Source organism: Chlorocebus sabaeus, chromosome 26, assembly GCF_047675955.1.
Source record: "Chlorocebus sabaeus isolate Y175 chromosome 26, mChlSab1.0.hap1, whole genome shotgun sequence".
Taxonomy (NCBI): Eukaryota; Metazoa; Chordata; class Mammalia; order Primates; family Cercopithecidae; genus Chlorocebus; species Chlorocebus sabaeus.
The window spans coordinates 20,992,875-21,019,890 of record NC_132929.1 but is presented as its reverse complement, the minus strand read 5'-3'; the positions used below and the strand labels follow the sequence as shown (position 1 = coordinate 21,019,890).

At 43.7% G+C, this 27,016-nt stretch overlaps 1 protein-coding gene, 1 long non-coding RNA gene and 1 pseudogene across 3 annotated transcripts in view; all 3 read right to left on the bottom strand.

Annotated features, from left to right (window-relative positions):
- LOC103245700 (uncharacterized) overlaps nt 1–15,466 on the bottom strand; it is a 69,428-nt gene extending 53,962 nt beyond the window's left edge. Inside the window, exons 1-2 of one of the 2 annotated variants that reach the window (XR_012091478.1) lie at nt 15,193–15,466; nt 14,940–15,051 (exon numbers count right to left, since the gene is read on the bottom strand). This is a non-coding gene — a long non-coding RNA (uncharacterized lncRNA). The remainder of the gene's footprint in view (nt 1–14,939; nt 15,052–15,192) is intronic. The other variant, XR_005244307.2, reaches the window with a different exon arrangement.
- A 1,880-nt stretch (nt 15,467–17,346) lies between these two features.
- The window catches only part of SLC28A2 (solute carrier family 28 member 2), an 81,085-nt gene continuing 71,415 nt past the window's right edge, over nt 17,347–27,016 (bottom strand). Inside the window, 6 exon segments of the mRNA XM_073012140.1 lie at nt 17,347–18,708; nt 22,890–23,001; nt 23,281–23,379; nt 25,430–25,511; nt 26,129–26,326; nt 26,537–26,705. Of these exon segments, the coding sequence (XP_072868241.1) occupies nt 18,591–18,708; nt 22,890–23,001; nt 23,281–23,379; nt 25,430–25,511; nt 26,129–26,326; nt 26,537–26,705 (778 nt within the window). The 3' untranslated portion in view covers nt 17,347–18,590.
- Nucleotides 20,905–22,269, bottom strand: LOC103245701 (large ribosomal subunit protein bL19m pseudogene; annotated as a pseudogene).

Here is a 27,016-nt window from a genome sequence, read left to right as displayed (position 1 = left end):
GATCTTGTGAGACTCATTGCTTTTGAGGAAAAGAGGACAGAGACCCGGGCTTAATGTCTAAAATTAATTAATTGGGTAAAAAGAGTTCTTTCAGATTCTAGATGCTAACAGTCTTCATTACGGGGCCTTAGGCAAACAGTTAATTCCGGCTCTGCAAGAGGAAGTGAGTAAGAGTGCTTTGTTATTTTTAGCATGATAATAATATACATCATTACTGCGACTACAACTCATTGTAAACCAAAGTTAATTATTTTCATATTTTTCTTATTATATTTGATCCTAATGATGACACGGAGCTGCAATAGGAACATGAGAATTTTTTTTTTTAAGGCTAGGTCAAATATTATCCAGCTTAGAATTCTAACAATGGGTCAAAGGGATTAGATTGGAGACCTACATTGCCTTACTTCATGTTAACCTAAAAATTCAACACAGCACCTTGCAACTCTTCCTGTACGGAGCCAGCATTATAAACATAATACCCCTATTGTAACTGCCATTTATTTGCTTTTAATTCCCAAATCTAGATCTCCAGCTCAGATTTCCTATCCCAAACTCTAAACTCCAGCTGCCTTCTTCATGTCTGCCTGCCTGGCTGCCCTGGTGTCCCACAGGCATCTCCAAGTCAACATGTTCAAAATGGAATTAACTTGTCTCCTCCCTCACTCCACCCCAGAACTATTCCTCCATTTTTCAATGAATGAATAGTACCCCTTTAGACCCAAGGCAAATTAGAGAACTTTCCAAATCCCTTCCTTCCCCCACTGCCCTCCCTTTTTACTCCTAATTAGTGGTCAGCCATACTGACTCCACTTGATCCAGTTATCAGCCATCTCCACCTGAATAAATGGTTACTACCGGTTGTCTTAGGTTGGGTTCCCTAAAAACAGAATTTGAAAGCAGGTGTGGGGTACACATGATCTATCAAAGCACTGAATTCCTCGAAGAACCTATAAGGGAAGGAGAGAAGACAAACAGGGAAAGGGAAAGAGCCTAGCCAGGATGTGTGATCTCAGGTAAAGTCCATCATGGCCTGATCCACAGGTGAGGGATCTGAAGCATTAGCCACACAGCAGGGCTGTCTCCCACTTGAGGCAAGGGTACCAGCCTTTTGTACCCTCCTGTGCCCCCTGCAACAGTCAGTCACTCAGTGCCAGAGTTTGGGTGGAGTCATTATGTGCCTAGAGTTCTGTAGTTATCCAAGTACTTTTCCATGAATGTATAACAATACTTCTAATTCCAATCCAACATCTCAGCACTTCTTCAAACTTAGCTTCTTTCTGTATTTCACCTTCTGTAATAGTGACAAATCTCTACTACCTTAAATATATTGAATTATTTGTTCAATCAATTTTCTTATTTGCTCAGTGTAAACAGTCTCCTTGCCCTGTTGGTGGTCTCCTCTGTTCAAAACCTATGTATGCCAACTCTGTGTTCTCAGGCACCAGTGGGCAACAGCAGTGTGCTTCTGCACAGCTCCTTCCTCTCCACTTTAGTGTTCTGTGTTCTCTGTCTTTGGGTATAGCTGAGACTTTGTTTTCTGCTGCCCTAACAGAATACCAAAGACTGGGCAATTTACAAAGGAAATACATTTATTTGGCTCAGATTCTGGTGACTAGAAAGTCCAAGATCAGGCAGCTTGCTTCAACTCATGATAGAAAGCAGAAGGGGAAGAGGGCGTGTGCAGAGACCAAACAATCTGCTCTCACAGTAACTAATCCAGTCCCTGGAGAAGAACTCACTCTGGAGAGAAGGCGTTAATCTATTATGAGAGATCAGCCCGCATGACCCAGACACCTCTCACAAGGCCCCATGTCCCAACCCTGCCAAATTAGGAATCAAATTTCAACGTGAGTTTTGGATGGGACAAACTACATCCAAACCACAGGGGTGGACAAGCTTCCAAATCACCCCTGTGCAGCTCAGCCCTTCCTGCCTCCCTGCCTCAGCAAGGGTGGATGGGGAATGGGCAGGGAAGGGAAGGGGAGAGGTGGGAAGGGGAGGGAAGCTGGAGGTAATGAGTGCTGAGTACAGCTGCAGCTGGGAGCTTTGTCTGTGTACCACTCTGATTTTCTGGAGAAGAACTCCCAGGCCTCTACACATACACAGCACTCAGCTCTCAGCTTAATGCCTGTTTCAAATTATAGCATACCTCAATCTGCAAGCTAGCAGTGTCTTATAATAGTATAAGACAAAGACCAGAAGGTACTTCTGGTGGTGGGCCTCTCAGCAGGCCCCTCAACCCACCTCACCTCCTCTCTGCCAGAGTAACACTGTCCTTGCCTCTCTGAGTTAGACAGTGGCAGTGGGATATGCCAGGGAGTTTTGCTACTTACTTTCTAGATAAGTTGTCCTTGCTCAAGAAGGAGGGTGGTACGCAGCCCTCACTGGCTCCTTTCAACCCTGGCCCATCATTACTGCTGGAAGAAATCCTCTCAGATTTCTAGTTTATACATGATTTCAACCTTGGTTTTCTGTAGCAATAAATTATTTTCCTCTATATGTGTACTCTATTCATTATTTCAACGGACTTTTGGCCAAGAGGAGCTAGGCTTCCATACTCTACGAGCATCCTGCTCAGGAAAGTCATATGGAAGGGGCAGCCAGAAGACACTTAAAAGGAGCAGCTGGAGAAGTAGGAGGAGAACCAGAAGAGGACAATGCCATAAGGTCTACATATGAAGACGAGTGGTCAGCATTTCCAACTACATCAATAAGGAATACACTGAATCCGACAACCAGGTGACCAAAGAGGGTTGAAAGCACGGTTTCAAAGAGTTACTGGGGAGTAAATGGAGCTTCACATGCAGAAATGGAAGCAGCAAGGGTGTGACTACTTTCTAAAGACATTTGGCCTTAAGCAAACGAAGAGAGTGATGGACTGTGGCTTGAGAGGAGTTAAGTAAAGAGAAAAGGTTTTGTAGGGTAGAGGAACCTTGGCCAGTGGAGGCAGGATGGCTCCCAGTGTTAGGAGACCACCTCGGCTCCTTGTCCCTGGATCCTCCCCGCTGTGCAGCTTGTTTCACTCCTGCTGCCAGAAAGCTTGACCTGGTAAGGCAAGCACACCCAGGAGAGATGACCTCCATTCCAGCCTTCATGACTTCTAAATTTAACCCAGACCACATTGCTTGTTGGCAAATCATGGTCAACCGTATCACCAAGGACTGAAAGAGGTGACACAGATCTGCTTTTCAAAAATGCTAGCAATGATGACAATGAACTCACATGTTGAATACATACACTAGACCTCAACTGTGCTGGGTTTTGAATAGCTCATCTGATCCTCACAACCACTTTATCTTATGTCAGTACTAGGGTTCACATTTTACAGAAGAGAAAACTGAGATTAGAAGAGTTAAATTACTTGCCCCAGTCATAAGGTTAGTAAGCAAGAGAGCTGAGGTTCAAACAAGATCCCAAAGGCTATGCTTTTTCTCCTTTGGCACCCACAGCAAATATACATGCAACAAGAAACATGAGGCCTGAGGATAGATCAAGAGTAGCTGAGATCCATGGAGAGTATTGAGTTATAGGACCAGAGAGAGAGGTTAAGGTCAAATGGGTTTGCCAGATGAAATACAGGATGCCCAGTTAAATTTGAATTTCAGATAAACAGCAAATAATGTATTAAGTATGTCCCAAATATTGCATGTAACATACTAAAAACTATGTATTTCTTTATCTAAAATTCAAAATTAACTGGGAATTCTGTATTTTTATTTGCTAAATCTGGCAACTGTAGGACCAGATTGTGGAGGGTTTTAATATATGCTAAGGAATTTAGACTTTATTCCATGGCTAATAAGGACTCATTGAGGATTTTGGCACAAGGGAGTGACATTAATAAAATGGTGTTTCAGACCAGCCAGAAGATACTGGCAATTGTCCAGTATAAAATTCTGAAAAGGCTGGGCACAGTGGCTCACATCTGTAATCCCAGCACTTTGGGAGGCCGAGGCGGGTGGACCACCTGAGGCTGGGAGTTCGAGACCAGCCTGACCAACATGGAGAAACCCCGTCTCTACTAAAAATGCACAAAGTTAGCCGGGCGTGGTGGTGCATGCCTGTAATCCCAGCTGCTCGGGAGGCTGAGGCAGGAGAATTGCTTGAACCTGGGAGGAAGAGGCTGCGGTGAGTCGAGATAGTGCCACTGCACTCCAGCCTGGGCAACAAGAGCAAAACTCCGTCACACACACACACACACACACATACACACACACACATTCTGAAAAATAAGACTAGAGTGGTGGGCCGGGCGCGGTGGCTCACATCTGTAATCCCAGCACTTTGGGAGGCCAAGGTGGGCAGATCCCCTGAGGTCAGGAGTTCAAGACCAGCCTGGCCAACATGGTGAAACCCTGTCTCTACTAAAAATACAAAAATTAGCCAGGCAGGGTGGTGCATGCCTGTTGTCCCAGCTACTCGGGAGGCTGAGGCAGGAGAATTGCTTGAACCCAGGAGGTGGAGATTGCAGTGAGCCGAGATTGCAGCATGTACACCAGTCTGGGCAACAAGAGAGAAAGCCCGTCTCAAAAAAAAAAAAAAAAAAAAAAAGAAGAAAAAAAAAACATTAGAGTGGTGGCAAAAGGAAAGAAAAAGGAAAGGATCTAGCTGGTTAAAAAAGAATCCAATATGACAGGTTTTCAGCATGGATGGCTAAAAGAATGACAGAGCTACTGATGGAAAGAGACATGTCTAGAGGAGGAATTGCTTTGGGAAGAAAGAAAAATTGACTTTGAGATGATGCTCATAAGTCTAAGTGAATTTCACAACAGGAAAAAAAAAGTTACTTCTACAGCACCTTCTACCAGGAGCTTCACCATAGGATGCTACTCATCCTCACAGCCTACCTGCCAGGCAAGTGTTACCACAGTTTTTTCTTTTCTTTTCTTTCTTTCTTTTTTCTTTTTCTTTTTTTTTGAGGCGGAGTCTCACTCCATTGCCAGGCTGAAGTGCAGTGGCACGATCTCGGCTCACTGCAACCTCCACCTACCAGGTTCAAGTGATTCTCCTGCCTCCGCCTCCCGAGTAGCTGGGACTATAGGTGTGCGCCACCACGCCCAGCTAATTTTTGTATTTTTAGTAGAGATGGGGTTTCACCATATTGGCCAGGATGGTCTCCAGCTCTTGATCTCATCATCTACCCGCCTTGGCCTCCCAAAGTGCTGGGATTACAGATGTGAGCCACCGCACCCAGCCATTACCACAGTTTTCTAATGGAGAAAAACAAGGCCAACAGAAGGTGGCAGAGTCAGGATTTTAAGTTCCATGCCACTAGACTAAAGTCAGGGCTTCTTTCCACTATTCCACACTATCTCCAAGTAAAGAACTAGAACCCGAACTCTGGAGAAGTTGTGGCTGGACCTGTGACTCCTGCGAGCTGAGACGAGGGAGCTGAAAAGGCGGAAAAGTTTGCTAAGAAGACATGTGAGAGAAGAACGGGAGAGAGCTTCAGAGCATCTCTGGCAGAGGAAACAGCCTAGCATTTTGAACACAGTAGCATAATGCAATGTTTTTAGAAAGTGGGGAGAATATAGGGATGGGAAAAGGAAGTCCTGGAAAGATTTACAGGTGCCACATCATAAAGAACCTTATCTGCCAAGCCTATGAGATTAGAATTACCCTATAGGCAATGGGGTGTCATTGAAGAGTTTTAGGCAAGGTATTGAGATAACCAGATTTGTTCTCAGAAGGGTCAAGCTGGTGGCAGTGGTGTGAGAGATGGACTGAAGGCCAATTAGGAAGCACCTGTGATGATACAGGGGCGAAAGGATGAGGAGAGGACGCAGAGGGAATAGATGTTAAGAGAAAGAATCAATAGGATTCCGGGGGAAAAGAGAGGTGAGATGATCAAAAGTACTTTTCCAGGGTCACTGGGAATGCCGATAATATTTACGAAACATAGGGTATGCTGGGACAGTGGCCCACGCCCACACTGGGAGGCCAAGGTGGAAGGATTCTTAAGGCCAATCCTAGGCAGCATAGTAGGACCCTGTCTCTACACATAATAAAGAAACAATTGGCCAGCGTGGTGGGAAGCAGCATCAGGAGGATTGCTTGAGTTTGAGGCTGCAGTGATCTATGATCATTCCACTGCACTCCAGCCTGGGTGACAGAGGGAGACCTGTCTCTGAAAACAAAGAAACAAAAAACACAAGGCATGCAGAAGGAGGAACATGTCCGTGGAGGAAGTGTGAAATCATTTGTCTTCGTATTCCTCCAGCATAACTAAGAGCTGACAGCATAGACTAGTGCTCGGTGTATGGTTATTTGAATTTGATTTTGGACACATTTAGTTTGAGATATCATTGGAACATGCAGGTGGAAATGATAGTAAACTATTGGAACTCTGGAACTTAGTAAACTATTGGAACTCTGGGTCAGGAGCTTAAGAGAACAATGTAAGCCTTCCAAGTTGCTTTGTGAATCAAGACATAAGTAAGGGCCATGGACAAAAATCCCTGAAAATACTCAGCATGTGAAGAGCAAGTGGAGAAAAACGAGCTAATGAAGGAAGCAGAAAACAGGCAGCCAGAGAGGTGGGAGGTAAGAAAGTGTGTGTAAAGGAAACAGACATACATTTCAAGAAGGAAGGGGTTGCTGGAAGGGTTACACTGCAGAGATGCCAGATGAAATGAGGACTGGTAGATATGTCTACATAGGATCTAACACTTTCTGTTTTCCCTATTTCCCTGCCATACTTCTGTTTTACCTTGCTTCTCTGGCATGGTACTCCTAATAAAGCATTAGCATGTAAGCATTTGCTGCAGGCCTTGTTTTCTAAGAAATTTTGGCTAAGACTTAAAGCTAAAGCAGTAATTGGCTATAAAAGTTGTAATTTCTAATTCCTATCCCTGTCAGTACAAAATTGTCATTTTAGTAATTGAAAGTAGAGAAGAGGCTGGGCACAGTGGCTCACACCTGTAATCTCAGCACTTTGGGAGGCCGAGGCAGGTGGATCACTTGAGGTCAGGAGTTTGAGACCAGCCTGGCCAACATGGTGAAACCATCTCTACTAAAAATACAAAAATTAGCCAGGCATGGTGGCACGCACCTGTAATCCCAGCTACTTGGGAGGCTGAGGCAGGAGAATTGTTTTAACTCAGGAGGTGGAGGTTGCAGTGAGCTGAGAATGTGCCACTGCACTCCAGCCTGGGTGACAGAGCAAGACTATGTCTCAAAAAAAAAAAAAAAAAAAAAGGCAGACAAGAAAACACAACCACAACCTCAGAAGTAAATGTGTCAAAAGCATGTAAGGTGCTTGATGCCTCCTACTTCTCAGATCCAATTAGCATAATGTAATCAGAATGATGAAACTACCATATTGTGCTGTGAGCTACCAAGACAATCAAAATCCCCATCGACTATACTTTGACACAGATCAGGAGAGTTAACATAGGCCAGAGGCAAGACTGTCAAGTGTACTGCGCTTCTTGTCAAGTAATGCTTTTGCTTCTCCCAATTGATGGGGCTCTCTAACGTGGACTGGCAAACTACAACTTCCAGGCCAAATATGACTCTCCAACTGTTTCTATAAATAAAATTTTATTGGAACACAGCCATGCTCATTCATTTACATGCTGTATATTGCTGTTTTGACACAAAATCAGCTAAATTGACTAGGTGCAACAGAGATTAGATGGCACGCAAGGCCTAAAATATTTACTGTCTTGCCTTTTAGAGGAAAAGTTAGCTAACCCATGATTGAGAATAAAGCATTTATCAAATCAACAGCCACATATCAAATACCAGAAGGTGTGTTGATTCCCTCTAACAAAGATAGGAACTGCAACTGAGGCAATGACTCAGTTAAGTTTATGGCAGTCTGTTACCACCCTCCATTATTTATCTGTGCTGTTAAACACAAGTGAACTGAATGGGAATCTGGGCCCAGCACACGCCCGCTGCACTGTCTATCTAGCTGAATTGGAATATGACTGGGAACACCAACCCAGGACACTCTTAAGTCTTTTTTTTTTTTTTTTGACAGGGTCTCATTCTGTTGCCCAGGCTGGGGTTCAGTGGCATAATCACAGCTTACTGCAGCCTCAACCTCCTGGGCTCAAGCAATCCTCCCACCTTGGCCTCCCAAAGTGCTAGGATTATGCCACAAGCCCACTTTAAGTCTTTGATGTTGGTGCTAATCTCTGCAATTCCTCTTGGGATATGGTAATACTTGTGATTTAGTATCTTAACCAGGGGCAGAAGGTAGCTTTTATTGGGCCTTTACTACCATAAAGAAGTTTATTTCACAGGTCAGAAAACCAAAGTGACAATTTTCCCAGATTCTAAGTGTATCTATCTCAATTATACTTTCAGAAACCAGGGACATAAACTTAAGGCCAGTTTGCAAAACCTCTGGATACATTGTGATATAATCTTGAGCCAGGGGGTCTATTCATCACCTGGACTCAGGAAACCACCAATCTAACTACAGGGCATGATAACATTTCAGGTCCCCTGATACCAGCTCTCAGAACATATAGGTATTCTCTGGCCGGGCGCAGTGGCTCAAGCCTGTAATCCCAGCACTTTGGGAGGCCGAGACAGGCGGATCATGAGGTCAGGAGATCAAGACCATCCTGACAAACACGGTGAAACCTCGTCTCTGCTAAAAAATACAAAAAAACTAGCCGGGCGCGGTGGTGGCGCCTGTAGTCCCAGCTACTCGGGAGGCTGAGGCAGGAGGATGGCGGGAACCCGGGAGCGGAGCTTGCAGTGAGCTGAGATCCGGCCACTGCACTCCAGCCTGGGCGACAGAGCCAGACTCTGTCTCAAAAAAAAAAAAAAAAAAAAGAACATCTAGGTATTCTCCTTTACCCAGTGTAGCTGTCTTTGGAAAATTAGAGAGGGATTCTAAAAATATTAATGTATATCCTTATGGTAGTTTTGGAGTTTCCTTCTCAAGGGGACTCAGGCTGCCCTTCAATCAGTGGGCTCTGGGTTTGTAAACTGACTTCGATTTGGAAACTAGCTGAGGGATAGCAATGTTCCATTGCGAAGGCTGATGTCAGCCTTCTGCTTACCAATTCGTGCATTTATTTTATAAATTAAGTAATATCCTACAAGGTTGTCCATCTGTCTCCACCCTAGGAATAAGCAAATCTACTGATTGTTGCCAAAAATATTTGTGGGTCAAGGCACCTTGATTGTCACACTGGCATTGCTACCCATTATGGTAATTGTATTTACCTTTGCTCTGTTAGTTGGGTGTTATTATTTGGCTTCTGGTATTCTGGAATTCCATCATCCCTTTTGATACTAGAGATCTATGTTCCATGGCAGTATCCCCCACTCTTGGCCTTGACAGGTCTCCTTTCACCAATGTATTTCTTATTCCTTAGTACAAGGAAGTTCCCTGGCCTCTTGGAGTATAGAGACAGGTGGTGGGTTAGCAGGTCTGAATACATGGTAAATATATTCTAACGTTCTCACTTTCCTATGACTTTTGATCTCTTCCCCAGTGCAATGCCAAGATTATTTCTGGTGTGTCTACCACCTTTCCAAGCTTCAAGGAAACATCACAACAAACTATTTATAGTGACCTCAAGTGCTCTTGCCAAAACACTGGATAACCACTCATGAGTGCATGCCTTCATGTAATGAATTCTCTCTTATAAAACCTCATTTTATGCACTCACTCTCTCTTTCTCCCCAGTCTTACATTTTCAAGATCTGCTCCCACCTATATTACCCTGATTCTGTTGACAAAAAGAGTCAAACTGTGTAAAATATTTTAAGAGATTTATTCTGAGCCAAATATGAGTGATCATGGCCTGTGACACAGCCCTCAGGAGATCCTAAGAACATGTACCCAAGGTGGTTGGGGTACAGCTTGGTTTTATATATTTTTAGGGGGGCATGATACATCAATCAAATACATTTAAGAAATACATTGGGCCGGGCATGGTGGCTTATGCCTGTAATCCCAACACTATGGGAGGCTGAGGCAGGCGGAACACCTGAGGTCAGGAGTTCGAGACCAGCCTGACCAACATGGCAAAACCCCATCTATACCAAATATATAAAAATTAGCCAGGCGTGGTGGCATGCACCTGTAATCCCAGCTACTCAGGAGGCTTAGGCAGGAGAATTGCTTGAATCCAGAAGGCAGAGGTTGCAGTGACCCGTGATTGTGCCACTGGACTCCAGCCTGGGCGACAGAGCAAAACTCCATCTCAAAAAGAAAAGAAAAGAAAAGAAAAGACATTGGTTTGGTTCAGAAAGGCAGGACAACTCAAATCGGGGACTTCAGGGTATAGGTAGATTTAAACATTTTCTGGTTGACAATTGGTTGAGTTTATCTGAAGACCTGGGATCAATGGAAAGGAATGTTCAGGTTAACAAAGAGGATTATGGAGAGACCAAGTTTTATTGTGCAGAGGAATCTCTCAGCAGACTTGAGAGAGAGCAGGTTATAAAATGTTTCTTATTAGACCTAAAAGGGTACCTGGCTCTTAGCTGATTATCTCCTGGATCTGGAAAGGAAGGAAGGAAAACAAAGGGGAAAGGGGATTCTCTACAGGATGTATAATTTTCCCACAAGAGACTTTGCAGGGCAATTTCAAGGTATGGTAAGGAAATATATTTTGGGGTTAAATATTTCTTCCTTGTCTCAATGTTATGCCAGAGTGATTGAAAAGTAAGTCACGATATATAGGGTCAAATAAAACCCATCTGATGAAAATTTATGGCTTGTAGGATATGACTCCCTAGACCCCTTAGGTAGGAATTTGGGCAGATATAAAAATCAGAGTTTAGTCCTCAGGTCTTACGTATTCTCCAGGTCCTACATTTCCTCTGGAATGGCGGCTAACTCCTAGAGCAGGACCTGTACTTCCCTGCTCAGGCTGTGCTGAGCTCTGGCACAGATTACCAGACTGGAGGCAAAAAAGGGAGGGAATGGAGGCTTATCTTATGGAGAATAAAAGTTATTCTGCAATGACCTAGTTCAGATGGGCAAGGGGAGGCTGTTTTCCTTAGGAGAAAAGGGCTTTGCTGACAGCATAATAAATAAATAAATAAATAAATAAATAAATAAATAAATAAGAGAGAAAAGGGACTGCTTCTGCTGGTCAGGAAGATTTAGGGACCATTAGGAGCTCAAGATTTTGAGGCTCATACACTCACATATTTCTTATTCAGGTCTTAATGCCTCACATTTTTCCTTTCTGGAAAATACCTTCACATGGGAAAGCTGTCGAAGCTATGCATTCAATCCCTTTAGCAGCTTTGCCATTCTGGATCCTGAACCTAGTTTTCTTTTCTTTTTTTCTTTCTTTTTTTTTTTTGAGACAGAGTTTCCCTCTTGTAGCCCAAGCTGGGGTGCAATGGCACGATCTCGGCTCACTGCAACCTCTGCCTCCCAGTTCAGGTGATTCTCCTGCCTCAGCCTCCCGAGCAGCTGGGATTACAGGCATGCACCACCATGCTCAGCTAGTTCTGCATTTTTAGTAGAGATGGGGTTTCGCCATGTTGGCCAGGCTGATTTTAAACTCCTGACCTCAGATGATCTGCCCACCTCGGCTTCCCAAAGTGCTGGGATTATAGGCGTGAGTCACTGCACCTGGCCCTGAACCTAATTTTCTTTAACTTAATTTTTATTTTTTTAATTATACTTTAAGTTCTAAGGTACATGTGCACAACGTGCAGGTTTGTTACATATGAATACATGTGCCATGTTGGTGTGCTGTACCCATTAACTCGTCATTTACATGAGGTATATCTCCTAATGCTATCCCTCCCCCCTCCCCCCACCCCACTATAGGCCCGGGTGTGTGATGTTCCCCACCCTGTGTCCAAGTGTTCTCATTGTTTTCAACAGTGTCTAACCTACTGCTGCAAGAGATGAGTCTCCTTCATGGCTGCCGTAGAACTCCTCTGGCTTTCATATTGTTACTCAATTGGCAAAATGCTGCTTTGAACTATCATTTTCTTTTTCCAAGACTTCCAATGCTCTCAAGAGCAGCCAGTCTATTCCCCACACTGTATCATTATTATTGCTCCCATACTGATCAAATACAGCATCCACATAATATCCTAATTCCTTATCTTCTATCTGCACCTCATCCAAGTCAACTGGAGGTGAAAGCTTTAGTAATTGTCATGCATGCCCCTGCATGGCAGGGTTATTACTATCCTGTTTACCACTGGGAAAACAGTTCTGATTGCCTTTAGATAGGTGGGCTGGTCTCTAAAATCCCACCTTTAAGGGTCTGATTTTAAAGACTACTCCTGGTACTAGCATTTTTGAGCCTACAGCCTCAAGAAAAGTTTAAAGCAAAAGTATGCACAATTCTGTGGTGGGTGCTTTATTGATTGGTGAAATTGCAGGGAAGAAAGTACGAGGAGAAAAAAGAAGTGAGGTAGGGAAGATGTAAAACCAAACAAAGAGATGTGCTACCAAGATGGCCACAGCTTCACTGCAAACAAAGATGCTTGCCTGGCCTTCCAGGGCATCTCCACAGAGTACCTATGAAGTCACTGCCTCTCATGGGAGGAAGGGTGAACAGTGCTGGCTTCTTTTTGTCTCCTGTCTCTTAGTGGTCAAGGTTTACCTTACCCTAGACATGAACTCTCCCACACTTCCGGGTTGTAGTACCCACTCCTCCAGGAAGCTTCTCAGGAAGACAGAGCCTCTGCAGTCCATTTTGGCCAATGTGTTTCAGTCTTTCCTCCTGAGTCAGTACCACGTGGGGGCCTCTCGGTGTGTGGGGGAAGGTTAGCAGCAGGGGCTGTGGCTGTGGCTTTATGACTGTGAGATACCTCATAGAGTTTTTGTGAGAATTTGGTCAATTAATATCCAATGCCTGGCAGTTAGTAGGCACTCAGTAAATGTCAGCTATCATTATGAATAGTAATTGAGTAGATTTTGTGTGTGTGATTCTTACACGATATGGCTGGTAGCAGCATGTTCCCCACCCCTTCTAAGCCTTTGTTGAGGGCCACTGTGCTCAGTCGTACACGCTGGCACAGTCAGCCAAATCTAAGCAGTTCACCAGTGCCATGAGCTGTGGTCCGCAGCCGCATGAGGCAGCCAGGCAGCACATGGCTTTGCAGTTAGTCCACAAGAATGGTGACCACCCTCTAGGCAGCAAAGAGTTATGCAATGGAGTGTTTTGCTTTTATAAAAACAGGACTAGTGATAATGCTTTCCATTCTCTAGCCACCCTAAAACATTCTTTTAAATATTTAGCTTGTCTCTGAAATCTACCAAGGAAATAAACTGATACTGGTTTTTGTTCTATAAATTATAGTCACATAGCTCAAAGACAGTTGGCCCATTCAGAGAGTCATACGTTTGCTTCCAAAACCATGAATACAGGAGCCCTCAACTGTCAAGTGTCTGAAGAAAATCTCTTCTGTGCTAAATTTGTGACACTGTCCTCTGAGTTTGGTTAATCATAAAGAAATATTCTTAATTTAATGAAGAGTTCAAATCTGAATCTTGTCACCATGAAAAACAGGGCTCTCTCCTCCCATTTTTCTTAATGAGGCACTCAATGCCACAGTCATAATGTTTACCTCCCTTCAGGGAACAACAGCTCTTGACAAGTGGAAATACAATTTCAGCAAAAAAACCTTTCCACTCTGTATTTGTTAAACTGCTTCAATATTATGTTTTGATTCCTGCTTCGAATTTATGGAAAGGATTTTTATAGTCAAGGGAAATCTACTGATGAATGTGAGAGGCATGAACCTTGAGACAATCACAAAGTAAATTTTGGGCTTTAAAGAAATACACCATTTGCTTGTCTGGAAGCAAGAGCTGAGTTTTTAAAAACAGAAACTGATCAAAGTTACTCAGTCTAATGAAAATATAAGAGGTAACATATATTTTATTTAGGTAATTTTGAATCAATTTCCTAAACTATGCTTTCCTGTTGATGACAGACGTTTATCCTGAGTGTCTGGCAATTGTGTTGAAAGTATTTGATGACCTGGCTGGGTGCAGTTGCCTTGGAAGGCCGAGGCAGGTGGATTGCTTGAGCTCAGGAGTTCAAGACCAGCCTGGGCAACATGGTGAAACTCCATCTCTGCCAAAAATGCAAAAATTAGCCAGGCATGGTGGCATGCACCTGTGCTCCCAGCTACTCGGGAGGCTGAGGTGGGAGGATCACTTGAGCCTGGAAGGTGAAGGCTGCAGTGAGCTGAGATGGTGCCACTGCACTCCAGCCTGGGTGACAAAGTGAGACCCCATCTCAAAAAAACAAAACAAAACAAAACAAAAACGATATGATGACCTAGTTCCCCATTACTGGATTTACCTCACTCCCATTACCTGAGAACAGATTTGGCTCCATCAGTTCTGATCTTTGGCCTTATACCATAAACACAGCATGGAGCTTCCTGTCTGGATCCCTCAGGCCACCCTCATCAACTACCAGCTGGACCTAACCCATCCCCTAACCCCATCCTTCTGAGCCTACCTCTGGCCTCTACAAGTCAGACATATACAGGACATGGAGCCAGGTGCCACTGAAAAGAAATATAATAAATTTATGGTAGAGATACGGAGAAACTATTTGTCTTAGTCTGCACAGGTTACTGTGATAAAATACCTTTGACTAGGCGTCTTTTAAACTAAAGAAATTCTTTTCTCACAATTCTGGAGATAGGAAGTCCAAGATCAAAGCACTAGAAGATCTGGTGTTTGATGAGGGCCAGTTCCTCATCATCATCTCACAGCCATCATCTCACAGTAACCTCACATGGCAGAAGGGGTAAGGGACCTCTCTCAGGCCTTTTTAATAAGAGCACTAATTCCACTCATGAGGGCTTCACCCTCATGACCTAATCCCTCCCATAAAAGCTCCACCCTCTTGTTCCATCTCCTAATATCTCCCTGGAGGAGAATTTCAACATATGAATTTCACGAGACACAAACGTTCATGGCGAGACCCTGTCTCTACAAAACAAAAAAAAAAATTCGCACATGCCTGTGGTCCCAGCATCTAGGGAGGTGGAGGCAGGATTGCTTGAAGGGATGTGGAGGCTGCAGTAAGCCCAGATCGTGCCACTGCACTCCAGCCTAGGCAGCAGAGCCAGACCCTGTGTCAAACAAACAAACAAATAAATAAATAAATAAAATGAGGTAGCTCTGTAAGTACTGGCCTAGAAAGATGTCCATACACATAAAGCAAAAAGGTCAGGCTGTAAAACAACAGGCAAAAGAGAGGCTTTACGGCGTACTTTAAGATAACAGACTGCCCATTCGGTGACGCAGCCTGTCTCTCTCCTCTCCTCATCCCAGCTACTACTCCTCGCCCAACACAGCGCTGTTCCGTCTTTTTCTCTCAGTACTCTCCCGCTCCGCCTGCTCTTCCTCTCAGCGTCCGGGATCAGGAACCGGGTAGACTAGCTGCGGCAGGAACGCGCGTGCGCCGTGGCACCGCCCAGAACGCGGGGTGGGCGTGTTTTCCTCGCACCCAGGGCGGAGCCGAAGAGCGATTGGTCCCGGTTTTGGGCCTCCCAGGATTGACTGGCCCTTTCACCCAACCAGGGCGACCCACACCCGCTCAGATCACTTCCGCCCTCGCCTGGCAGCGCCTCTCGCCCAGTCGCGTTTGTGGAGGACGCAGTGAGCACCTGTTTTTGCTGTTGCCTCCTGCCTTTGACAGTGTTCTGCAGACACTGGTGTTGAGATTGGCATGCCTCCCGCATTTACAGAGAAGCCCTTTACGAGGGAGAGTTTAGGCCAAGTTTACTTTAAGTAGGAACCTGAGAATTAAAAACCGAATTAAAAAGTTGACCGCCGCCCGGGAGGGAGATAAAGAGCCCCCTTCTCTCATGCTTCCTTGTGTGAACTGAATTTCATACATTACTCAACAAATCGATAGCCATGAACTCAGGTTCCTAAATAGTAGTAATGGTATTATTACTACTATAATCTATAATACTATTACTATAGCATTATAGTAAGTATAGTATTAGTAACAACTAATAGTAATAGCTAACCTTACATTAGACTTGGAGCGAGCAGTCACTCTTGTTCCCTGCTGTGATTTGAATGCCGCCTCGGAAACTCATGTTGAAACGTAATCCCCAGTGTGGCAATATTGAGAATGGGGTCTTGAAGACGTGATTGGGTCATGAGGGCTCTGCCGTCCTGAATGGACCAATCCATTCATGAGTTAATGGGTTATCACGGAGAGGGACTGGTGGCTTTATAAAAAGAGGAGACCTGAGCTAGCACACTGAGCCCCTCACCATGTGATGCCCTGCACCGCCCCTGCACTCTGCAGTCCCCACTGGCAAGAAGCCCTCACTGGGTGTGGCCTCATGACCTTGGACTTCTCAGCCTCCATAACTCTAAGAAATAAATTTCTTTTCTTTATAAATCACCCAGTTTCACATATTCTGTTATGAGCAACAGAAAACAGGTAATCCCTTTACAGCAATGTCACTATCTTTACCTATAAGGTGGGTCTCACTATCCTTATTTTATAGATGAGGATGCCAAGGCACAGAGAAGTTAAGGAACTTGTCCAAAATCACCTTAGTGATAACTGGCAGAGCTTGAATCAGAATTCAAGTAATCTGGCGTCTAATACTACCAACCATTGCATTCTGCTGCCTCTCAGAATAAACCAGGCATGGAGTAATATTCATCTGTAGTTCAAGAAACAATTTATTGAAGTTTCCTTTTTCTGTCAAGTTTGGAAAACGGGAGAGAAAATAGGAATGGAGACTGAGAAGACGACCAAGTGGTTCTGAGCTCAGAGAATTGGGAAATTGAAGGAGGTAGATTAGCTAAGGGAAGATACAAGTACCTGAATCCTTCTAAAAAATTTTTTATTGAGGTAAAATTCGCATAACATAAACAGCCATTTTAAAGTGAACAATTCAGTGACATAACATTCACAATGTTGCACAACCACCACCTCGGTCTAGTTCCAAAACATTCCTGTCACCCCAAAGGAAAACCCCAAACTCGTTAAGGAGTCACTCTCTGATCCCTCCTCCCCCAGGCCCTGGCAACCACCAATCTCCCTTCTATGGATTTAAATATTGTGAATATTTCATCTAAATGGAATCATACAATAATAAGCCTTTTGTGTCTGGCTTCTTTAATTTAGCATGTTTTTGGGTTTCTTCTACATAGCATAAATCAGTACTTCTTTTTTTTGGGTGAATAAAATTCCGTTGTGTGTATGTAACACAATTTATCCATTGATGGACATTTAGACTGTATCCAATTTTTGGCTATTGTGTATAATGCTACTGTGAGCATGCATGTACATGTACTTGTTTGAGAACTTAGTTTCAATTCTTTTGAATATATATATGTAGGAGTGGAATTGTGGGGCTCTATGGTAATTCTGTGTTTAACTTTTTGAGGAACTCCTATATCCTTTTGAAACCCTTCCTTAAGGCCATAATATTAATATAATAAATACTATTAAATATAGTAAATATTTTGAATCAGAGTTTCTGAGTCTCAGCACAATTCACATTTGGGACCCGGTAATTCTTTGTTGTGGGAGAGCTGACCTTTGGTTACAGGAATTTTAGTAGCAATATTGGCCTCTACTCACTAGATGTCAGTAGCATCCTCCCACTTCAATCACCAATAATGTCTGGAGATACTGTCGGATGTCCTCTGAAAAGCAAGATTGGCCCCCTTCCCACTGAAAATTACTGTTTTAAAGGCTTCCTCATAAAGTTGGAGCAAATGTGGCTAGCACTAAAGCAGAATACTACAACAAAGTAATGGCCTTTAAGAAATGGATATTCCCTAGAAGTCTTCCTTAGTATACAGGAAGTATTTTTTGTTTACTGTGTAATGTTGTTAAGAAGTTTGCAGATTTACAAATGTTTGACAACCAGAAAAATCTTATCACTAAAGATTCATATACCTTTCAAATGTAACATCAGTAATATAAATCCGGCTCATCCGCAACGCCAAGAAATATAGCTTCTCTCCCGTCCCAGGCACATTACATACTAAATCACATTTATAGCACACTGCATCACATTATTTTTAAGGTGGCAGCTAGGAGCATGATTTGTAAGACTTTTTTGATATAGTAATACTTATTTTTTCAAATAAAAGTTCAGGCAGCGCCCATGAGGAATGTCATTTTTTAGTTCAGCCAAATAATGGAAAAACAAAAGCTATTTTTCATTATTGAGATACAGTGAACCAAAATGAATCTTTTTTTTTTGAGACGGAGTCTCGCTCTGTCGCCCAGGCTGGAGTGCAGTGGCATAATCTCGGCTCACTGCAAGCGCCGCCTCCCGAGTTCACGTCATTCTCCTGCCTCAGCGTCCCGAGTGGCTGGGACTACAGGTGCCTGCCACCCCCCTGTGGCTAATTTTTTGTATTTTTAGTAGAGACGGGGTTTCACCGTGTTAGCCAGGATGGTCTTCATCTCCTGACCTTGTGATCCACCTACCTCAGCCTCCCAAAGTGCTGGGATTACAGGCATGAGCCACCACGCCTGGCCCAAAATGAATCTTTTAACATTTACTGTTATTTACTGTTAAAGATCTTGGTGAGTGAGTTGTGGGAACCCTGAGTACATAAACACCTTTGCAATCACAAAGCTGATAAGATCAAAACTGTTATGGAAATAGATGAAGCAGCCTTAGGCACAGACGGTATTGTTGTAGAATCCACAGCAGTTAGTAAGGGCCATAGCACTGAACTCCTTGTCTTCCCAGAGACCAGAAAAAGAAGGAGGGTTTGTGCCATTCAGAGAAGTACTGCAACGAAAAACCAGAGAGGTACATAGCAGGGTCAGACAGGAACAAAGCAACAAAACATATCAATAAGTTATACTAAGCAGCTGAAAACAAAAACAAAAACCTGAAAATTGATCCATCAACCATGACCAAATAAACAGAACCCAATTACATTTCTTTTCTCATTCATTCCCAAGATAATACTGGCAAGAAACCCTCAACTATGTGTGTCTGCTCCTTTGCCCAACTCCTAACCACAGACCATTTGGAAATTTCCAGATATCCCTGAGTCAAAATGTATGGCTTATAATGATTTAGTATTGAATTGATTCTAAAAAGTAAGGTGGTATTCCAAGGCCACCTTCCTCTTGAAAACAGCTTACACTTAATTAGTGTAAATTAATTGGACAAAAACATTATGTCTTTCATATTCTAGATGCTAATGATCTTCAGTATGTGGCTTTAGAAAATCCACCAAAATGCCACAAGAACATAAGAATCAGGCAACATGACGAACGTCCGTGTCTACAAAAAGTAAAAATTAACCAGGCACGGTGACATGCGCCTGGCCTGTAGTCCCAGCTACTCAGGAGGCTGACATAAAAGGATTGCTTGAGCCTGGGCCAAGATTGTGCCACTGCACTCCGGCTGGGGCAACAGAGCGAGACTGTGTCTCAAAAAAAAAAAAAAAAAAAAAAGAATCAAAACTATGCCAGAGCAATGATGAATCCAGCTCATACCTCATCTTTAATAGTGCATCAAAAGGATTTTTTAAAAAAAATACATTAGTTGCCTTCTCTGATGATAACCTCCAAACACAGGAGGGGCAACATTCATGAACTTGGCCCAGTAACCTGTCAAGCAGCTAGCACCTGAATATCTACCTGTATAGTGAACAGACCACTTAATAACTTCCAAATCTTTGTTTGTTTGAGACAGGGTCTCACCCTGTCACCCAGACTGGACTGCAGTGGATCATGGCTCACTGCAGTCTCTAATTCCTGGGCTGAAGTGATCCTGCCACCTCAGCCTCCCCAGGTAGCTGGGACTATAGGCACACACCACCATGCCTGGCTAGTTTTGTTTTATTTTATTTTGTTTTGTTTTAGTAGAGATGGGGTTTCTCCATGTTGCCCAGGCTGGTCTTGAACTCCTGAGCTCAAGCGATCCTCCTGCCTTGGCCTCCCAAAGTGCTAGGATTACAGGTGTGAGCCACTGTGTCTAGCCTATAACTTTTAAATTTATCTCCAGCTCTGATTTCTCTCTTGAAGTTCCCGTGTGAGAACGCACAGCCCTCAGGTCTCCAGGGTAATGCTGTTGAGGTTGAATAGAGTGTATGAGAAGGGCTGTCAGTATTGGTAACAGCCTAGATCAGTGTTCTTTTCTCTTATTGGGTGCATCTTCATTATTAGCTTAGTATGCTCCAGTGAGCATACTGAGGTGAATTTTGACTACCTTCACAGGGTGGTCCTGCAACTACCTCCAAGTTAACACATCAAAAACTGAATTAAGGCTGGGCATGGTGGCTCAGGCCTGTAATCCCAGCATTTTGGGAGGCCAAAATGGGAGGATCACTCGATCCCAGGAGTTCAAGACCAGCCTGAGCAACATAGTGAGACCCCATCTCCATACAATAAATAAATAAATATAAAAAGCAAAAACTGAATTAAGCCATAATCTCTCCCTTTTACTCCCATTCCTGAAACTAGTCCTCCTCTTCTGTGCATGAATGGCACTCCTTAGACCCACTTGCTCATGCCAGAAAAGAGACAGTCATTTGAGACTCCTTCCTCTTCTTCACCCCACCTCTTAGCCTCCTATCTAGCCAATGATCAATCCTATTGATTCTACTGGATCTAGTGTATCTCCAACCTTACAACCACTTAGTATCAATTCTTACCATCTCTCACTAGGACTATTACAGCAGGGTGTTTGTTGGTCTCCTTGCCATCCAAATGGCTACCGAAATGATATGTTGAAACAGCATAGTTGATCATGCCAGTGTTCGGAATTCAGCAGGTCAAAACCTAAATTCTTTAGTATTTCATACAAGGCTTCTTATGATCTCTCAGCCTTTTTTCCCACCACTCTCTTCACTCACGCACATATCACCACCAATACACACACACCTTTTGATTTGAAGGCACCAAACATTCTAGTTCCTGAAATCTTTCCTTTTGTGTGTTCCAAAACTAGTTCTTTTAGATTAATGACATACCCTCTTCTTTTCTTTTTTTTTTCTTATTAAATGTTTTATTTCTTAACATTCTTACATATTACTAAATGTTCGATTTCTTAACCTGATAGTGGATACATGAATGTTTATTTTATTATTCTGTAAATCATACATTATTGTGCTTATGAATTGTTTCACAATTTACAAAAAATCACCCCAACTATTCCCCTTGCTCAGGTTCCATGCTCATTAAAGAACATTCTGGTGATGCTCTGACTTCTATTGTAGCTTAACCTCCAATAAGCAAATGGACATCGGACCATTTGGCATGTGTAATTCTCTTTTTAGAGTAATAAACTGGTGTACAAGTTTTATTTTAGAAAAAAGTATTAAAACAATGAATGTTTAGGTCACTTAATTACTATGTTCTTATAAATGAAATTAAATTGGTCTCAAAATATATCCTCTTAGAGCCAACAATCTTCTGCAACTAACCAAATTCATTCTCAGAATCAAGACCTTTTCGACGCTTCAATTTCCTTCCATATTGCAGCTTCAATTTTTGAAGTATCATATTCCCTCATCATATCAAATTCAAGCCACGGCTGACTCCACTTCTGAGCTTCTTTCATTTGCTCTTCAGTTAAACAAAGATCAAATTTGATTCCTTTAATATCAAAATTTGGACGTTCCCAGCGTTTAGACCAGGGCTTAGGCTTCATTTTCACTTTCAGCTCATTAACAGGAACTTTCTGGGTAGGCTCTTGTGCTACTGGCTTCATATTCACATCAAAAGTGCTATATTCAGGAAGGGCATCTCGTAAGTACAGCAAGCTATCATCCAGCCGTTTCTCTAATTTGACCACTTCAGTCTCGTGGACCCGAGGATTATAAAGTTCAAAGCAAATCTCAACACCTTGTCCTTCAATAACATTCCTAAGGATAAAAGTAGCTCCAAGGCCTCTTCCTGATCTCTGGATGCAAATCCGCAGAAACTGGCTGATTTTTCCACTGGCATATGGGTCAGCTGTAGTAACACGAAGAATACTTCCAACATAGAACTCCGGGATGTGGAGTACTTTTCTCCTTTCTAACATATCTTTTCTTTCTATTTGAAATTTCAGAGGATCTGTTCTTCCCCTTCGAGGAATGAATTCAGGACTCAAGAACCTGCATTCCTGTTCCGCCGGGCGGCGCTTGTCCATGATGACCGGCTTCGGCGGCGGCTGGAACGCGCCGGGCTCGGAAGGCCCAGTGCTGTGCTGCCGGACAGGCCCCGCGTGGACCCTGCAGGCGAAAGAGGCCGGCACGGGGAACAAAGTCCTGGCGGCTTGGAAAATCCGACCTAGGCCCATTGCAGTCCCGTGCCCCGCTGCAATGCAGGACGCCATGCCAGCTAGCTTACGTCAAGACTACCTTCTTTTCATATTCTAGATTTTGGTAAACAAGTTCGTTTTTACACTACCTGAGCTCATCATGATTTTATAAATTCAACTTTATCCTCTCTCAGTTTTCTTCATTTCTGTCTGAAGAAGCGTTTAATATTTTAGCCACTTATAACCATTGCTAAATCTACCTATAACCTATCTGTATTCCAATCACAATAAGTAGAGTAATTTCTTTTTTTAATTAATATAAAATAGAGACAAGTCTCGCTATGTTGCCCAGGCTTGTCCTGAACTCCTGGGCTCAAGTCATCCTCCCGCTTCAGCCTCCCAAAGTGTGGGATTGCGGGTGTGAGCCACCATGCCCAGCCAGTAGAGTAACTTCTTATCAGGGAAACCATTTTTCTTTACTTCTTCCCTTGCTGCTCTACTTCTCAGTGGCCCACCGACACAGGTAGACCCTGTCACTGGAGCATACTAAGCTAGTAATGAAGATGCACCCAATAAGAGAAAAGAACATTGATCTAGGCCGTTACCAATACTCACGGCCATTCTCATACACTCTATTCAACCTCAACAGCATTACCCTGGAGACCTGAGGGCCGTGCGTTCTCATGCGGGAATGGGGTTCTGGTGCTCACCTCTGAAAGAGCCCTCTGCAGCACATGCAGGTCTCATAGGTTCTATTGGTGAAACTTGTGTTTAGGAAGGACACGCAGTCAGCTTCAGCTCCCCTAGGGACATAGAGGATTCCTGGATAAAGAAGACAGAGATACTGAGAGGAAGATCTGACACATGCTTCTCAAGGCTCTTTATTCTTTTGGTACGAATTGTGGACACTGTTGATTAGGCGCCTTTGCCATATATCTGTGGAATGGATGGGTGAATCAATATTCTGAAAGACATCCTGTCATGATCTAGGGAAGTGATCTCTGCTGCCCCTGTAGTCAAGGACAATTCCACCTTCCCCATATTATTCCTCCAATCATCACCCTCATGCAGTGGTATCTCCATCAGAGCTGAGGCACCTACCTGCCATACAGGCACTGATAAGGGATACACAGGCCCCTGTGAAGAGGGCCCTGACCACAACCTTGGACAAGTCACTCTTCCGGTGAGGTGCTATTGATGCTGCAGACAATAAAATAAAATAGCTTCAGCCTTTCCCCATCAGGCTATCAGGTATATCCCCCCACTTAGAAGAACGCAGAGGAACAAAACACAGCCGATGAAGAGCATCCTTATTACCATCCACCTGAGACTGGCCAGTGTTGCCCTAAGAAGTGTGTGTGTACATTAGTCCTGAGGGATCACTAACTTAGACTTTCCTCAGATCAAGGATTGAGTGTCTGACCCTCACTTTAATGGTTCTATGACCATACCCAAGACATATCTGGATTAAGCAAGGCTCTGGGTTGCTCCAGACAGGTACAAATGCCTGGCGTTCGCTGCTTGAGATATGCACTGTTAAGCCTGGACCAGAATTAGATGGACTACTTTGAGACAGAGGGCTAAGGAAAGCAACACTCACCTAAGACTTAGCCACACAGTGCATATCCCACTACTAGATGGCAATCTCATAATCGGACAGTAATCAGGCATCAAGACTAGAACAATAGAGACAGGTGTTTAACAGAAGGGGAAAAGATAAACTGAAAGGGAATTATTTCACCTTTCAATTAAATCAGCTACCAAATACATGAATTAAATGACTCTACCCCAGAATATAATTGCCTTTAAAAAGGGACACACTGAGCTATATTTCTTATTATAATCCCTTCCTTCCCTCCCTCCCTCCCTCCCTCCCTCCCTTCCTTCCTTCCTTCCTTCCTTCCTTCCTTCCTTCCTTCCTTCCTTCCTTCCTTCCTTCCTTCCTTCCTTCCTTCCCTCCTTCTTTCCTTCAGACCTCCCTGTGTCACCCACGCCAGGCTGCAGGGGTGCGATCACAGCTTACTGAAGCCTTGATCTCAGTTCAAGCAATCCTCCCACCTCAGCCTCCCAAGTAGCTAGGACTACAGGCATATGTGCCAATATGCCTGGCTAACTTTTAAATTCTTCGTAGAGACAGACTCTCACCATGTTGCCCCAGGCTGCTCTCAAATTCCTACAGCAAGAAATCCTCCTGCCTTGGCCTTCCAAAGTGTTGGGATTACAGGCGTGAGCCACCACATCCAGCCTAAGATCCATTTCTAACTTGGATCTTCCAAACTTCGGATCTGCTAGTCATCCCTGTGCCCCTGCACTCAAGGACAATTCCACTGTCTTCATATTATTCCTCCAACCATCACCCCCATGCAGCAGTATCTCCAACAGTCTAAATACATCTGTGTCTGCTTCAAAGACCCACTCCTTTAATGTTTGGTACTTGCAGATTTAAATCCAACACTTTACACCACTCTCCCTTACTATCTATCTGCCTTATGTGCCTGCTGCTTTTATTTGTTTTAATTCTTTGTGTTTCCATGAGGACTAGTGAGCAGCCTAATTTCAAAAAGTGTCTTCACTACTGAATAAAATACAAGACCAGGCGCGGTGGCTCACGCCTATTATCCCAACATTTTGGGAGGCCAAGGCAGCAGACCACTTGAGGCCAGGAGTTCAAGACCAGCTTGACCAACATGGTGAAACCCGATCTCTTCTAAAAATACAAAAAAAAAAAAAAAAAAAAAAAAAAATTGTGGGCATTGTGGCACACACTTGTAATCCCACCTCAGGAGGCTGAGACACGAGAATCGCTTGAACCCAGGAGGTGGAGGTTGAAATGAGCTGAGATCACACCACTGCACTCCAACTTGGGCAATAGAGTGAGACTCTGTCTCAAATAAATAAATAAATATCTTTATTTACATATGCACTCCTCCAGTTTAATGGCAAAATTGAAATAATATCATTATATTTTCTTCTTCATAGAGAAAAGTAAAATAAAATTAGTTTTTGGGGCCTCCAATCCAAACAGAAAAAGTAACTGAAGTTGAGATTATAAAGGGCTCTATACATAGCCCTTTATAATCTCAAGGGCCTAACTGCCTTAGGTCCAAGTTGTCTGCAGCCTAAGAAATGGGTCCATTTCACAATGGCTTCTCTGTCTGATCCCAACTTGTACTGAAGCACCAGGACTGCCCACTGCAGAAGCTGGGATCTGGCTGTCTTACTGGGGAGCTGGGAAAATAGATGAACTCACTCAAGCCTCCAAGCGTGATTCCTATGGAACTAAGATTGGCAAATCCACAGAGTGAAAATGTTGTAATGATTTCAGCTCTTACCTAGGGAAAACAAAAATAAATAAGTAAATAAATTCAGTCCCATGCATGCAGTGTTATAACCACAAGAGAAGTTCCAGCGTACTGACAGCCCCCAATCTTTTCCATGGTTTCCCAAGATTATTCAGAAAATATCTGTTCCCTGAGTTACTATAGGGATAATGACATGGAAACCACCATGGGCCTCATTGCCCAACGCTGTTCTTGTTGAAGGCTATGAATAAGGAGAAGGCCTGAGAATGAGGATTACAAAGGAAAAGGAAAGAGGCAAAGGGAAAGAAAAAGGATATTAATTTGGAGCAATTTAAACTTTTAAATGAAGAAGGGGACCTTAGGCCACCAGAAGATAGTGTCTGCTCTGGACTGCCCCAGCTGTAAAGATCCAGCAATTACATTATAGAGAGAAATTGGGTCAGAGTTGGGGCAGTGGTGGGGGCGGGCAGGGGAAAATACCATGCAGACTGATAATAGCTCAGGCGCTGCAAACGAGGCTCCTAGGTATGCTGTTCTGCTCGCTTTGTAGTTAGGTCTGCAACAAACCTGTGTGGCACTTTCTGTCTACCCTCAGATAACCATGGTTGAGACCTCACGGTGTTTATGCTTTTTGGATTGTCACTTACAGAAATCCACTGCTTCTCTCCCTCAATCCACTCCTCCACTCCAGAGAGACGTTTGTTCTTGTATTGAGACAGTTGCTGATAAGCCACAAACTCATTTATGAAGAACTTGATTCCCACCATCTCAGCTACCATTGGACAATCTGTCCACTCTACACCCATCATGAAAACCATGGGCCTTAGGAGATAGGAGCAGATGACCTGAGTGAAAGAGAGATATCCCAGTGAAAGAGGAAGGACTAATAACAAAGGTCAGGTGCCAAGGACCTTCTCTAGAGCCATGGCCCACTCTCCTCCACCCTTCTATATGCATGCTCTCTCTTGGCTTACTGTGGGTCAGAAGGACATGCATGGTTGAAGGGCTACCTAACTACATCCCAGAGGGACAGCCCAAAAAATGTAATCCTTTACCTGGAAAGTGAGCCCCTATATGTCCACCAGTTCTCCCAGCCAGGAGAGGGCAGCATTGATGAAAGCCAACACAGCCAAAAAGGCAACCAGGTTGGCTGCTACATTAGCAGCAAGGCCTATGGCATCTGTGGCTCCGTTGCTGGCAGCTTCCAGGACATTCCTCTCCTTCCTGTGGTCATTGAGCAGAGGGCAAGAGTAAAGTGTCTACAGTAGTCTCAGCCCCTTAGAGAAGAGAAATCCCACTGTTCCTATCGTGTGGGAGGAGGGTGCAAGGCCAATGTAGAAGGTGACGGGGTTCCTCAGAGACCCTATTAGTGGAAATTACTCTGAAGCGATATCAGATATAATTGTCATGTAATTGCACTGATGGCAAGGACAGAGAGTACTGGCATGCAGAAGCTACTGCCAGGGGGGAGGGTTAAATGAAGAAAACTAGCATGATTAGCAAGCATCAGAGATAGGCAAGAAGGAATATGGAAT